Genomic DNA, 15478 nt, shown 5'->3' on the forward strand with positions numbered 1-15478 from the left:
ATCAAAAGCCGTGGAATAGATCTTCTCTCTCAAGACTGCGGAGTCCTTGGTGCTCCCCGAGCCGGAGGGTTTTCTGGCGGACATTTCATGGCTCAACTAGGTACCATCATCAGTGCTAGAAGGGAGTGGGCTTTGTGGAATGGAAGAGGAGGAGGAAAAGGAGGAGGAGGGAGGAAGACTTTGGAACGAACTTCCCCCTGGCTTGCGTCAATTACCTGACCTTCGGACCTTTCGCCGTGAGCTGAAAACGCATTTATTTATTCAAGCGGGACTGGCTTAAATTTTTAAATCCTTAAATAATTTTAATTGGGGTTACTATTTATGAATTTTAAGGGTTTTAAATTTAATTGTTTTAAATTTCGACCATTTATGGAATATGTTTATTTTAAGTTTTTGTTTTAATTGTATATTGTATTGTTTTATAATTTGGCTGTACACCGCCCTGAGTCCTTCAGGAGAAGGGCGGTATAAAAATCTAAATAAATAAATAAATAAGACTGTGGGTCAATGATATTTGAACTTGATTTTTCTGGTTAGCATCAGCAGTGCTGGAAGAGAGTGGGCTTTGTGGAATGGAAGAGAGGAGGAGGAAGAGGAAGAGGAGGAGGGTAGCGCAACACCCCCAAACGTGGTCCACTCACGGTCTTTCTGGTGTCCCTCTTCATCCAGGTAGATGTTGGTCTTCATATTCCAAATGAACTGGTGAGCCAGCAGCTGGGACTTGGAAGCTGCCCAGAGGATGTATTCCCTGACGTAACCCATCTGAGAAAATACAACAGGGCAGGTCTTCTTCTAAGCAAGGCTCCGACCGAGAATGTGTTGAGGCAGAGAAGCCCAGATGCCCTAATGGACCAGTTCCCCCCACCCCCATTAAATCCCAAACATGGGAGGTCTTCTGATGCGTCTTCCTTGATTGTTGGTGACTCGTATTGGTGATTTATTGAAACACTCTAGTTTATCCAAGCATCGTAGAAACAATGAATACATTCATTGAATTGAGGCAGATTCTTACACCACCTATCTATTTCTCTGTCCATCCATCCATCCATCTACATTCATACCTATCTATCCATATCTGTCTATCCCAACTTATGACTCTATCCATATCTACCCATCCATATACATCCATCCATCCATTCATCCATCCATCCCTATCTATCTATCTATCTATCTATCTATCTATCTATCTATCTATCTATCTATCTATCTATCTATCTATCTATCTATCTATCGTCTACCATGTTTCCCCGAAAATAAGACCGGATCTTATATTAATTTTTCCTCCAAAAGATGCATTAAGACTTATTTTCTGGTTAGGTCTTATTTTGTGGGAAATACGGTACTAAATGCATCCATCTGGCTAACAACCTTAACTGGGGCTTATTTTGGAGTTAGGGTTTATGTTACGAGCATCCTGAAAAATCATGCTAGGACTTATTTTCTGGTTGGATCTTATTTTCAGGGAAACAGGGTATCTATCATCCGTCCCTCCATCATTTTCTCTATCTATCCATCAACCCACCGACCCATCCACTCACTTACCTATCATTTATCTCTCTAATTCTTATCAACTTTATCTGGATCTAGATGTCCATCTGAATATAATTTTTCTCTCATCTCAAGTTCTCTCATCCATCCATCCATCCATCCATCTATCCCTCCATCATTTTCTCTTTATCCATCTATCCGTCAACCCACCCACCCACCCACTTACCTATCATTTATCTCTCTAATTCTTATCAACTTGGACATTTACTGCATGCCAAAGAACCCGAGTGCAAGGATATTGTATGGAAAAAGCCCGAAAGTTCAATCCACAGCACCTTCCAATGAAAAAGGATCAGGTGGCCAAGAAGATACTGGATAATCCTAAACTCATCTGACCCAGGACGTCCCTTAACAAAAGTCTTGCAGTCTTTATCTGCCCTTACCTTGTCGTATCGAAGAGCCTGCACAATCTGCGGAATGTAAAATAGAATAGCATCCTGGGGAAGGTGGAGAGAAGGAGAAGAAGGAAAAAGAAGTTAGGATTTCTTTTTCTTTTCAAAGTACCGACATTCTAGCTTCAAGAGCATCTCCTTCCATCATCAACAGGCAAAGAGTTCATTTTTTTATTACATGCCAAGCACCCCAAATTTTCAACCAACCAACCAACCAACCAACCAGAATAGAACTGAAAGGGGCCTTGGAGGTCTTCTAGTCCAACCCCCTGCTTACCATTTCAGACAAACGAGTTGCCCAATCTTTTCATGAAAACCTTCAGTGATGGAGCATCCACAATTTCTGGAGGCAAGCTGTTCCACTGATTAATTGCTCTCCCTGTTAGGAAGTTTCCCCTTAATTTCAGGTTGTTTCTCCCCTTGGTTAGTTTCTACCCGTTGCTTCTTGTCCTTCCTTCGGGTGATTTGGAGAACAACTGGACTCCCTTTTCTTTGAGGCAGCCCCCCCCAAACACTGGAACACTGCTATCGTAATCACCCCTAGTCCTTCTCTTCTGAACTTTTACAAAATACAGAATGACAAGAGTTGGACGGGACCTTGGAGGTCTTCTAGTCCAACCCCCTGCTCGAACAGGAGACCCTACACAATTTGAGACAAATCCAACCTTTTCTTAAAAGCTTCCACTGTTGGAGCACCCAGAACTTCTAGAGGCAAGTCATTCCGCTGATTAATTGTTCTCACTGTCAGGAAATTTTTCCTTAGTTGTAGGTTGCTTCTCCCCTTGGTTAGTTTCCATCAGTTGCTTCTTTTCCTGCCTTCAGTTGCTTTGGAAAATAGCTTGACTCCCTCTTCTTTGGGGCAGCCCCTGAGATATTGGAATACAGCTCTCTTATTCTGTTCCCTTCCTGTTCTGTTTCCCTCCCCCCAATACTCCCAGCAAAGAGTCAATCAGTGGCCTTCTTTTCTAATTCACTTACATAGATAAATGTCCTGGCCACGTCTACCCACGGGCCTGCCAAGTTTCTGGAGATAACGAGGAAATTACAGATAAGGCCAGAATTACTCACAAATATATTCTTCCCTCCATTGATACAGTTTGTCCGCGCAAATTCATTGCTTTGTCCAAGACAAAAAACCAGGAAGTCCCGCCTCCTATTTATAATCTCTGCAGATGTCACTGCATGACAATCATGACTTGGCTTTATCCCAACGCTGCTTCTGCTGCGTGCGCCGGTCACGTCTGCGCAGTCTTGCATCACTCCAAAACTGTTCTTGGGGTGTTGCCAAATCAGAAGAAGGCTCCAGAGAATCAGGCCTTGCCGGCCCCTCCTCCTCCCTTTGATTGGGTGCCAGGGAGGGAGAGGGCTCAAGAGAAGCAGGGCTTGCCAGGTCTTCTCCCTCACTTTCTGAATCATCCGAGTCCAGGAGTCCAGGTCCAGGAACCTGGGTCACAACACTTCCCTTCCCTTATGCAAATTCTCTTCTTTTCTTTTCTTTTCTTTTCTTTTCTTTTCTTCTCTCTTCTCCCTTCTCTTCCCTTCCCTTGTGCAAATTCTCTTCTTTTCTTTTCTTTTCTTTTCTTTTCTTTTCTTCTCTCTTCTCCCTTCTCTTCCCTTCCCTTGTGCAAATTCTTTTTTTCTTTTCCCTTCTACTGTAATCTATTCTGTAATCTCTTCTGCTCCTCTTCTCCCTTCCCTTCCCTTCTCTTCCCTTCCCTATTCTAAACTGAAATTGGGAAAAATGCAGAGGGGGGTCATTTGGGAGCCCAGGATCTATATTACTTCACCACAAAGACATTTTAAAATCTTTTTTGGGCAAACGTCTTACTTACCGGTGGGAAAGATCGGAGCACTTTCACCCCGTATTGAGCTGTCAAAGGATGAGGAGGATACATGCTGGAGAAATAAGAGAGGCCCGTCGGTGGGTCGGTGGGGGTCCAGCACAGGATGTGGCTGAGCTCTGGAGCATCGGCATCGATGGTGTGCCAAGTAACAAGATACTGAAAAGCAAGGGGGGGTGGGGGGGTGGAAGAACCACATACACACACATGAGCCCCAGTAGCAATAGCACTTAGACTTGTACTGTATGCCACTTCAGAGTGCTTTTACAGCCTTCCCTAAGCGGTTTACAGAGTCAGCCTATGGCCCCCAACAATTTGGGTCCTCATTTTACCCACCTCAGGAAGGATGGAAGGCTGAGTCAACCTTGAGCCGGTCAGGATCGAACTGCTGGTATGCGTGGAACGCTGTTACCTTCCCATCAAAGGTGGTCCCTATTTTTCTACTTGCATTTTTTACCTGCTTTCGAACTGTTAGGTTGGCAGGAGCTGGGACAAGTCACGGGAGCTCACCCCGTTACACAGCACTAGGGATTCGAACCGCTGAACTGCCGACCCTTTCAATCGACAAGCTCAGCGTCTTAGCCACTGCGTCCCTGTTTCATATTATTATGAAAAAGCAAAAAGCTATGATTTGATGTGAATGGCTTATTTTACTGCAACAGAGAAAGTCGGAAGTCAATGTTTCTTTTTCTTTTCTTGCCTTTCCTCATCTCTCCTTCCCCTTTTCCTCCTCACTGCTTTCCTATTCATTTTGTATTTTAGATTACTTTATAACTCAATAAAAATGTTAATGACAAAAACAAAAAAAGGCGAAACGTTTTCCATGGTGGCTAGGTTCCCACACTGTATAAAAGACGTGGTTTCTTGTTCATCCCGATATCTTATTTAGCAATAAGCCATAGATTCTGATTTACAAACTACAATGGGTGCCTCCACCCGAGTGGTGCGGTTGCCTAGAGGTGGAGCTCTCGCCTCACAAACAGGAGGCTGTGAGTTCGATCCTAGGTAGAGGCAGATATTTTTCTCTCTGGGCACGATGAAAATTATAATCTGCCGAACAAAACTCTGCATTGGCGACAGGAAGGGCATCCGGCCAGTAAACACTCAGCTCCATTCAATTGCCCTGACTTCACCCTGCAAGGGATTATGGCAGTGGTGAAATCCTATTTTTTTTTTTACTACAGGTTCTATGGGCATGGCAGAATAGAATAGAATAGAATAGAATAGAATAGAATAGAATAGAATTTTTATTGGCCAAGTGTGATTGGACACACAAGGAATTTGTCTTGGTGCATATGCTCCCAGTGTACATAAAGGAAAAGATACCTTCATCAAGGTACAACACTTACAACACTTAATGATAGTCATAGGGTACAAATAAGCAATCAGGAAACAATCAATATCAGTATAAATCGTAAGGATGCAAGCAACAAAGTTACAGTCATACAGTCGTAAGTGGAAGGAGACTGGTGATGGGAACGATGAGAAGATTAATAGTAGTGCAGATTTAGTGAATAGTTTGTTAGTGTTGAGGGAATTATTTGTTTAGCAGAGTGATGGTGTTCGGGAAGAAACTGTTCTTGTGTCTAGTTGTTCTGGTGTGCAATGCTCTATAGCGTCGTTTTGAGGGTAGGAGTTGAAACAGTTTATGTCCAGGATGCGAGGGGTCTGTAAATATTTTCACAGCCTCTTTTTGATTCAGGTCAGTATACAGGTCCTCAATGGAAGGCAGGTTGGTAGCCATGGTTTTTTCTGCAGTTCTAATTCTGCAAAGGATACTGTAAAATCCCCATTCCCTCCTCACTTCAGGGGAAGGATGCTTCAAAATCCCCATTTCCACCCCCACTCTGGGACCAGCCACAGGTGGTATTTGCCGGTTCTCCGAACCACTCAAAATTTCTGCTACCAGTTCTCCAGAACCTGTCAGAACCTGCTGGATTTCACACCTGGATTATGGGTTCATTAAAAGAGTTCATTAAAAGATGATGATGAGCGGGTGGCTCCACCCACTGTGGTTAACCGAAGCCAAACCAAACTGAGCTTTTAATCTTTGGCAACAAGACCTGAATCAATTTTCTGGCCACAGTTCTGATCAAAAGCTGGATCACCTTCAAAGGCCCTACCTTGATGGCTTCCGGCAGGTCACTCACAGCTCCAGGGTCCAAGCGAACCAGACGGGTGACCTCCATCCCAATTGCTTCCGTGTTTTTAAATCTAAGGAACCAACAGGAGACAAACGGGTAGTCCTCTACTTACGATCGGTTGAGGTCGTCCTCAACTTAGAACTGTTATGATATGTGCCAGCAGTCTGCAGTAGCTGCCAAAAAAAGCCAACACAGTTCTAGGCTGCATCAACAGAGGGATGGAATCAAGATCATGTGAAGCGTTAATACCACTTTATAATGCCTTGGTAAGGCCACACTTGGAATATTGCATTCAGTTTTGGTCGCCACGATGTAAAAAAGATGTTGAGACTCTAGAAAGAGTGCAGAGAAGAGCAATAAAGATGATGAGGGGACCGGAGGCTAAAACATATGAAGAACGGTTGCAGGAACTGGGTATGTCTAGTTTAACAAAAAGAAGGACTAGGGGAGACATGATAGCAGTGTTCCAATATCTCAGGGGTTGCCACAAAGAAGAGGGAGTCAAGCTATTCTCCAAAGCACCCGAAGGCAGGACAAGAAGCAACGGGTGGAAACTGATCAAGGAGAGAAGCAATTTAGAACTAAGGAGAAATTTCCTGACACTGAGAACAATTAATCAGTGGAACAACTTGCCTTCAGAAGTTGTGAATGCTCCAACAGTGGAAGCTTTTAAGAAAAAGTTGGATAACCATTTGTCTGAAGTGGTGTAGGGTTTCCTGCCTGGGCAGGGGGTTGGACTAGAAGATCTTCCAACTCTGTTATTATTATTACGTTCCCTTAGTGACCATTCCAAGTTACAACAGGCACTGAAAAGAGTGACTTATGGTCATTTTTCTCACTTCCGACTATCGCAGCTTCCCCACGATCATGCGGTCAAGATTCAGCCGCTTGGCAAATGACTCGGATTTATGACGGTTGCAAGCTATTCTGGGGTGTGTGTGTGTGTGAGTCACTTGATCCCCTTTTGTGATCCTCTGACCAGCAAAGTCAGTGGGGAAGCCAGGTTCACTTAAAAACCGTGTTCTTAACGTAACAACTGCAGGGATTTCCTTAACAAATTGTTCGTAAAATGGGGCTAAACCAGGGGTGGGATTCAAATAATTTAACAACCGGTTCTCTGCCCTAATGACCAGCTGGGTAGGTGTGGCTCGGTGGTCATGTGACTGTGTGGGCGCTCACGTCGATGGGCGCTTCGCCTTAGCTGTTACAATGTAACAAGGGTTAACCAGAGAGGCAGTTTCTGTAAGCAGGGCCATAAAGATTAGGCTAGAAACACCACCAGAATGTACCTTCCTGCCTTCCTTACAGGATTAGCCCTCTAAAGCGGAAAAAACCAAAATAAGATTTCTTCCAACAACCGGTTCTCCGAACTGCTTAGAAAGTTAACAACCGGTTCTCCTGAATAGGTGCGAACTGGCTGAATCCCACCACTGGGCTAAACTCACTTAATAACAGCCTTGCTTAGCAAATGGATGTTTTGGCCTCAATTGTGACCGTATGTCGAGGGCTGCCTGAATCCAAAGTTACCAGTTTTGCGACCAAGAGCAAGGGATTCACCTGGTGGGAAGCTGCACTGCAAGGTGAGGGGAGATGCTCCAGGCCAGGTTCACGTTATCCTTCCACTGCTTCTCGCTCAAGCTGATGTATTTGGACCGCCAGTTGGCAACACTGTTCTCGCCCGTCTGGTCCAACTCCAGTTCCGGAGACGAAAGAGGATTATACCAAGTGATGAGGCGTTCGATCTCGGTAGCCTTTGAAAGAAAGGAATAAAAGTGCCGGGCTAGGAGGAGACACTATGATGGGGGGAACCGGACTTCCGGTCGGAAGGGGAAAAAGGATGCCACGCTAGAAGACTTTATGGTGGGAGGAACTAGACTTCTGGTCGGCTCTAGAATTGAACAGGGGGCTTCCGGTTAGGACCTTTGTGGCTCTTTGAGTGTTTAAGGTTGCCGACCCCTGATTTAGGAGAAGGGACTTACCAGAAGTGAGAGGAGCAAAGTTCTCCTTTTCATGTAGTATTTGTGGAGCTGAGTCCCTCGATTCGTCTTCTTAGACATTCCTTCGAAAGACAACACACAATGTGAATTTATATATTTGTTAAATGTACAGATTGCCCTATGGCCACAACTGAGCCCCAGATTTCTGATGTTCCGTGAGATGCTTGTTAAGAGAGTTTTGCCCCATTTTACGACTTTTCTTGCCACTTTTGTTAAGTGAATCATTGCAGATGATACATTAGTAACCCAGTTGTTAAGTCAATCTGGCTTCCTCTTGGACGCTGCTTGTCAGAAGGTCGCAAAAGGGAATCACGTTGTTGTGGCCAGCCGGCAGCCAGCAGAGCTGGCAGCAGAGTCGGACAGTGAGGAGATTGGGGAGGAACTTGGGCCAATCCTGGGGGCTGGGGAAAGCTTGGACAAGGGCTCTGCATCTGAGGCAGAGAGGGGGCCAAGGCCATCTGATAGTTATGTGCAGCCTCCAGAGTCTGACAGCAGCGAGGCAGAAGAACAGCGGGAGCCTGTTCCTAGTGTGTACATGTGCAGAGCTGCCAGACGACAAGAACAATTAAGAAAACAGGGTCAACTTGGGAGTAAGGCTTGGAGATGATTGACCCCTCCCATAAGACACAAATAGAAGAGCGAACGGGATGTGAGCTTTTGCAGGAAGCAATTAGTTCATCTGGCCGATTCAAGATTTGAAACTTCTGTTTGTGACTCTGTGCCAAGTTTGGCCTTCCCCTGCATCTGGAAATTAGCTCTCTGGCAGCATTCCATGTGAGATAGGTGGGGAATTCTGGGAGTTGACGTCCGCCAGGCTTAAAGTTGCCAAGATTGGAGACCCCTGTGTTAAAAGGTCTGTTTTCCGTTCTGCTGTAAAGGCTCATGGCTCAAACTTGGGCCAGGCATTCATAGACAACAAATCGACCTCCCCCGGTTATTCTGAGGATTAAACAGGAGTTTAGTGGTGCTTAAGATAAAGCAAGACAAACCTGATTTTTTGGAGATGGTGGACATGCCGCTGGATAAAGGGTAGGTGTTGATCCATCCCTGGGTAGCTTGCTGTCGGGAGCCCACAGTGATGTCGAGATTACTCCGGGTGTCTTGGTTATCTAAAGTTTTTTTTAAAAAAACAGCATCCCTTTGGCAACAAGCCAGACAATCGATAGCAACAGCAATAGCATTTATATACCGCTTCACAGTGATTTTACAGCCCTCTCTAAGCAATTTACAGAGTGGGCAACATTGCCCCCAACAATCGGGGTCCTCATTTTAACAAAAGGATGCAAGGTGGAGTCAACCTTGAGCCCTTTCAGGATCGAACTCCAGGCAGTGGGCAGAGTTAGATTGCAATACTGCATGCTAACCACTGTGCACCATGGATGGATTGATGGATAAATGGATGGATGGAAGAAAGGAAGGAAGGAAGGAAGGAAGGAAGGAAGGAAGGAAGGAAGGAAGGAAGGAAGGAAGGAAGGAAGGAAGGAAGGAATAGCAATAGCACTTAGACTTACATACTGCTTCACAGTGCTTTACAGCCGTCTCTAAAAGGCTTACAGAGTCAACCTTGAGCCCTTTCAGGATCAAACTCCAGGCAGTGGGCAGAGTTAGATTGCAATACTGCATGCTAACCACTGTGCACCATGGATGGATGGATGGAAGAAAGGAAGGAAGGAAGGAATAGCAATAGCACTTAGACTTATATACTGCTTCACAGTGCTTTACAGCCGTCTCTAAAAGGTTTACAGAGTCAGACTCTTGCCCCCAACAATCGGGGTCCTCATTTTACCCACCTCGGAAGGATGGAAGACTGAGACAACCTTGAGCAGGTCAGGACTGAACTCCTGACTGAATCAGCCTGCAGTGCTACATTCTAATCCCTTTGGCAATAGTTATAAGGATAGAATAGAGAATAGAATAGTACTTAGACTTACATACCACTTCACAGTGCTTGACAGCCCTCTCTAAGCAGTTTAAAGAGTCAGCCTATTGCCTACAACAATCTGGGTCCTCATTTTACCAACCTCAGAAGGATGGAATGCTGAGTGACTCAATCTTGAACCGGTCAGGATCGAACTCCTGGAGTGAGCAGTGAGTTTGCCCTGCAGTACTGCATTCTAACCACTGTGCCACCACAGCTCAGTCAAGGAAGAATGAAAAGTTATAGATAAATAGAATTGTCGGGGGCAAAGGATGAGGACCATGGTTGTAAGAGTGGAAAACAGTCTCTTTTTTTCAGTCTGGTTGCAACTTTGAGTGGTCACTAAATGAATTGTTGTAAATTAAGGACTATCTATAAACAAGAATCTAGTCAACGAATAGTTAGTGCTAAATTGGCAGTAGATAAGGGTCAAACAATGATGTCAAACAATGAAGCAATTCTGAACCAGCCTGTAAAAAAAATATCTCATCAGAACACTTTATACCAGACGCATCCCTGGAAGCTAAAATCATAAGATCATGTGTGATTTACTTTGGCTGTCTCATGCGTGCAAATTCACTGGAGAAGTCAACGATGCTACCGTATTTCCCTGAAAATAAGCCCTCCCCGAAAATATTTAAACGCATGCGCATCCCGTCCCCGCCATTTCTTCTGGTTAGGGTTAGGGAGACAGAGCTGGAAATCAAGTAAGATGGCAAGAGGAGCCCCGTTTTGCTCTATGCGCCCCAAAATAATAAGACCTCCCCAAACATAAGGCCAAGCGCTTACTTCGGGGTTCAAAAAAATATAAGACAGGGTCTTATTTTCGGGGAAACACGGTAGGAATGGTAAGTGGAACGAGAAGAAGGGGCAAGCAAAGAACTCGCTGGGTTGATAACATCGAAAACTGATACAAAGATCTGATATATCCAACAACTGAAAGAAGTTGAGCTTGCCAGGGTAGCATGGAGAGCATTTGCCTTATAAAGTCGGCAAGAGTTTAAACGACAAACGACAAACAAATTCTGGAGGGGTTGGGCTTAGACCTTTTGTGGGAACGTAACGATTCTAGGCTAAGAACTTGCTTAACTCCGCTCCTCTATCTCTGCCTGCTCATCTCCTACCATAACCTATTAAACACATACCTGGAGGCACAAGCTGGCTGGCCGTTAAGTATTTCTTGTCGGAGAACATTGCCGTCCAAAACTTGATGAGGATGATGATGTCCTCGCGCAGCCTCTTCTCTCCTTGGGTTGGACACTTGGGGGTGGAGCTTCAACGGAGGGCAAACAACGTTAGGATAGGAGAGGCGTTTTGGCAACAAAACGCGCACCTTGCAGGTCATTGGTGTCTTGTGAACCCAGCTTTGGGGCTCCCCTGCTCCTTCCTGATCTGATCTCTGATGTAACCAGAAGATTTTATGTTTCTGCAGTCAAGGATCCTATTACTATTTGGGATGGCCTTTTATTGCTTCACGACTGTTTGCAGGTTCCCTGCTTTTTTGTTAGGTTGTAAAACATCAATCAATCAATCAATCAGAATAGAGGTTGACTTCCCTTTCAACTTTCATTTTTCCCACCATGGAAGAGGAGGAGGGGGAGAAGAGGAAGGAGGAGGAGAAGGGGAAGGGGAAAAGGAGGAGAAGGAGGAAGAGAAGGGGTAAGAGAAGGAGAAGAAGAAGGGAAAGGGGAGGAGGAGGAGGAAGGAGAAATGGAAGGAGGAGGAGGAGGAAGAGGAGGAGGAGAAAGGAGAAGAGGAACGAGGAGGAGGAGAAGTGGAAGGAGGAAGAGAAGGAGGAGAAGGAGAAGAGGGAGAGGAGGAGGAGGAAGAGGAAGGAGACGAAAGAAGAGGAGGAGGGGAGAAGAGGGAGAGGGAGGAGGAGGAGGAGAAGGAGAAGGAGGAAGAGGAAGAGGAAGGAGAAGAGGAAGGAGAAGGAGGAGGAGGAGGAGAAGGGGAAGAAGAGGAGAAGGAGAAGTGGAAGGAGAAGGAGGAGGAAGAGAAGGGAAAGGAGAAGGAGGAGGAGAAGGGGACGGGGATGAATAGATGGAAGAAGTGGAAGGAGGAGGAGGAGGAAGGGAAGAGGAGGAGAAGGAGAAGGAAGGAAGAAGTGGAAAGAGAAGGAGGAAGAGAAGGAGGAGAAAAAGGGCAAATACCTGAAGTAATCAAAAGCCGTGGAATAGATCTTCTCCCTCAAGACATTGCGAATCGTTGCGTTTGGGATGACATCGGCATGTAGCAGAGACAGTCCCAGCGTTAACAGCCTAAAAGAGTCCAAAATAATTCCATTAGGATCTTTAGGTAGGATGCTCAAAAGAGTTAAATAGGAAGAGATCTGTGCAATATAATAGCAATAGCACTTAGACTTATATACCGCTTCACAGTGCTTTCCAGCCCTCTCTAAGCACTTTACAGAGTCAGCCTCTTGCCCCCCAACAACCTGGATCCTCATTTCACCCACCTCGGAAGGATGGAAGGCTGAGTCAACCTTGAGCCTGGTGAGATTCCAACTGCCAAATTGCGGGCAGCCAGCAGTCAGCAGGAGTAGCCTGCAGTACTGCACTCTAACCACTGCGCTTTATATAAATATAAAGTAAAATGGCAGAACGATAAAAGCGATGTTGCATCCTCAGCCCCCCCTTCCCCCCCCACCTTATTTTGATGAGCAAAAGAACAAGAGGTGGGGGAAATTTCAAGAGCCTCTTTTTCATCCCCTTGGAAAAAACCAGGGAATTAAAAACACGGTATTAATAAATACAGATGTTATATTTTCTTCCAAAAAAAAAAAATTGAGAAGGGACAGCTGCGAGAACTTGAGAAAATCATTTGTGTGCAAATCTGACAAGTAAACTCAAAACTAAAACTCTCTCTTTGATATTCTTCGTGCCTGCGCCCGCCTCTGAAAAAAATAAAATAAACGAAGAAAATATCCCAGGGGGGTGGTGGAGTGGCGGTGTCTCACTTACTTAAAACGGGGCCCGAGGGCTGCCACGTGGCGGTTCATGCTCCCCTTCGATCCGCCGATATTCAAAGACAGGGACCTCTGGAGTAAGCTGGCAAAGATCTCCACTTGATCCGAACTGCAGTACTTGGCAATTTCAAACCGCTGCACCAAGAACTGGAGATGTGGAACCAAAAGTTAAGACATCTGCTTGTCCGACAAGCCAAAATTTGACTTCCTGCAGGATGCCGATGGCCAACTCAAAAGGGAAGGAGGGTTGCTGATGGGAGGCGAGATTCCTCAATAGTGATGAATCCAGTTTGGTCTAGTGCAGGGATCTCCAACCTTGGCCACTTTAAGCCTGGAGGACTTCAACTCCCAGAATTCCCCAGCCATCAAAGCTGGCTGGGGGATTCTGGGAGTTGAAGTCCTCCAGGCTTAAAGTGGCCAAGGTTGGAGACCCCTGGTCTAGTGGTTAAGGCACTAGACTAGAAAGTAGAAGACTGCGAATTCTAGTCCTACCTTAGGCATGAAAGCCAGCTTGGCTGACTTTCGGCCAATCACCAGGAGACAGTGAGTTCTAGTCCTGCCTTGGGCATGAAAGCTGGCTGGGTGGCTTTGGGCCAATCACCAGGAGACTGTGAGTTCTAGTCCCGCCTTAGCATGAAAGCCGGCTGGCTAACTTTGGGCCAATCACCAGGAGACAGTGAATTCTAGTCCCAATCTTAGGCATGAAAGCCAGCTTGGCTAACTTTGGGCCAATCACCAGAAGACAGTGAGTTCTAGTTCCAATCTTAGGCATGAAAGCCAGCTTGGCTGACTTTGGCCAATCACCACAGTGAGTTATAATCCTGCCTTGGGCATGAAAGCTGGTGGGTGACTTTGGGCCAATCGCCAGGAGACTGTGAGTTCTAGTCCTGCCATAGCATGAAAGCTGGCTGGCTAACTTTGGGCCAATCACCAGGAGACTGTGAGTTCTAGTCCTGCCTTGGGCATGAATGCTGGCTGGGTGATTTTGGGCCAATCACCAGGCGACAGTGAGTTCTAGTCCCAATCTTTAGGCATGAAATCCAGCTGGGTGATTTTGGGCCAATCGCCAGGAGACAATGCGTTCTAGTCCCGCCTTAGGCATCCAAGTCAGCTGGGTGACTTTGTGCCAATCACTCTCTTTCCCCCTAGGATTATCCTGGAGGGAAAAAGGAGAAAGGCGTATTGAATATCTTCGCTGCCTTGAGTCATTTGTAAAAACAAGACAGGCAGGAAGCAAATAAATGAATGAATAAGTAAATATTCTCTCCCTTCTGGTTTACGACGGCCATAAAGCGTCTCTCTTATCTATCTCTGCTGTTAAAAAAAAAAAAAAAAGCAAAACAAAACTGCCTAAGATGGGGAGGATACTTGCTTCTATCCAGATGTAATGTGGGGTGACCTCCGGTGGACACGGTTTCGGTTGGCTTTCTTCGGAGGCGGCTAAAGGATCGGCTTCTTTCTGCTCGGTGGAGAAGAGGCCAAATTTCTGCTCCACGGTCATTTGCCAAGCCCCAGCCATCTCTCTCATGAACTAAGAGAAGCAAAATCATGACTACTTTTGGATGCAGCAGGACTTTAAAGATTTATTATAAATACCTTTAAAGAGCCAGTTTGGTCTAGTTGGTTAAAGTACCAGGCTAGAAGTACCAGGAGGTGGTGAGTTCTAGTCCAACCTTAGGCATGAAAGCCAGCTGGGTGACTTTGAGCCGATCACCAGGAGGCGGTGAGTTCTAGTCCTGCCTTAGGCGTGAAAGCTGGCTGGGTGACTCTGAGACAATCACTAGGGGATTGTGAGTTCTAGTTCCGCTTTAGGCATGAAAGCTGGCTGGGTGACTCTGAGACAATCACTAGGGGATTGTGAGTTCTAGTTCCAATTTCGGCATGAAAGCTGGCTGGGTGACTCTGAGACAATCACTAGGGGATTGTGAGTCCTAGTTCCAATTTCGGCATGAAAGCTGGCTGGGTGACTCTGAGACAATCACTAGGAGATTGTGAGTTCTAGTTCCACTTTAAGCATGAAAGCTGGTTGGCGACTTTAGAATAGAATAGAATAGAATAGAATAGAATAGAATAGAATAGAATAGAATAGAATAGAATAGAATAGGAATTTTTTATTGGCCAAGTGTGATTGGACACACAAGGAATTTGTCTTGGTGCATACGCTCTCATAAAAATATACATAAAAGGAAAGAAAAGATATGTTCATCAAGAATCGTAAGGTACAACACTTGATGATAGTGTTGTACACTGGGTGACTTTGAGCCAATCACTAGGAGATTGTGAGTTCTAGTTCCCCTTTAGAGGTGAAAGCTGGTTGGCGACTTTGAACCAATCACTAGGAGCCAGTGAATTTTAGTCCCGCCTTAGGCATGAAACCCAACTAGGTGATTCTTGGGCCAATCACCAGGAGACAGTGAGTTCTAGTTTCTCCTTAGACATAAAACTGATAGGTTGACTTTGGGCCAGTCTCTCAGCCAAACCCCATCTCACGGCGTTGCTATTGTGGGGGAAATAGGAGGACGATGAAGTAACAGGTATTTTTGCTGCCTTGAGCCATTTATAAAAATGTATTTAATAAAGGTTAAAAGGTAAAGGTTCCCCTCGCACAAACGTGCTAGTCGTTGCCGACTCTAGGGGGCAGTGCTCATCTCCGTTTCAAAGCCAAAGAGC

The 15478-nt window shown here is 45.5% G+C and overlaps 1 protein-coding gene across 3 annotated transcripts in view; it reads right to left on the reverse strand.

The window, feature by feature from the left end:
• Positions 1 to 15478, reverse strand: part of PI4KA (phosphatidylinositol 4-kinase alpha) — a 103322-nt gene that overhangs the window by 18075 nt on the left and 69769 nt on the right. For all 3 annotated transcript variants that reach the window (XM_058158132.1, XM_058158131.1, XM_058158133.1), the window contains exons 33-43: positions 14181 to 14339; positions 12804 to 12955; positions 11994 to 12101; positions 10986 to 11113; positions 8912 to 9031; positions 7905 to 7984; positions 7483 to 7676; positions 5905 to 5995; positions 3773 to 3940; positions 1932 to 1985; positions 642 to 762 (exon numbers count right to left, since the gene is read on the reverse strand). In XM_058158132.1, coding sequence (XP_058014115.1) covers positions 642 to 762; positions 1932 to 1985; positions 3773 to 3940; positions 5905 to 5995; positions 7483 to 7676; positions 7905 to 7984; positions 8912 to 9031; positions 10986 to 11113; positions 11994 to 12101; positions 12804 to 12955; positions 14181 to 14339 — 1375 coding nt within the window. The remainder of the gene's footprint in view (positions 1 to 641; positions 763 to 1931; positions 1986 to 3772; positions 3941 to 5904; positions 5996 to 7482; positions 7677 to 7904; positions 7985 to 8911; positions 9032 to 10985; positions 11114 to 11993; positions 12102 to 12803; positions 12956 to 14180; positions 14340 to 15478) is intronic.

The sequence above is a fragment of the Ahaetulla prasina genome, chromosome 15 (genome assembly GCF_028640845.1).
Source record: "Ahaetulla prasina isolate Xishuangbanna chromosome 15, ASM2864084v1, whole genome shotgun sequence".
NCBI lineage: Eukaryota > Metazoa > Chordata > Lepidosauria > Squamata > Colubridae > Ahaetulla > Ahaetulla prasina.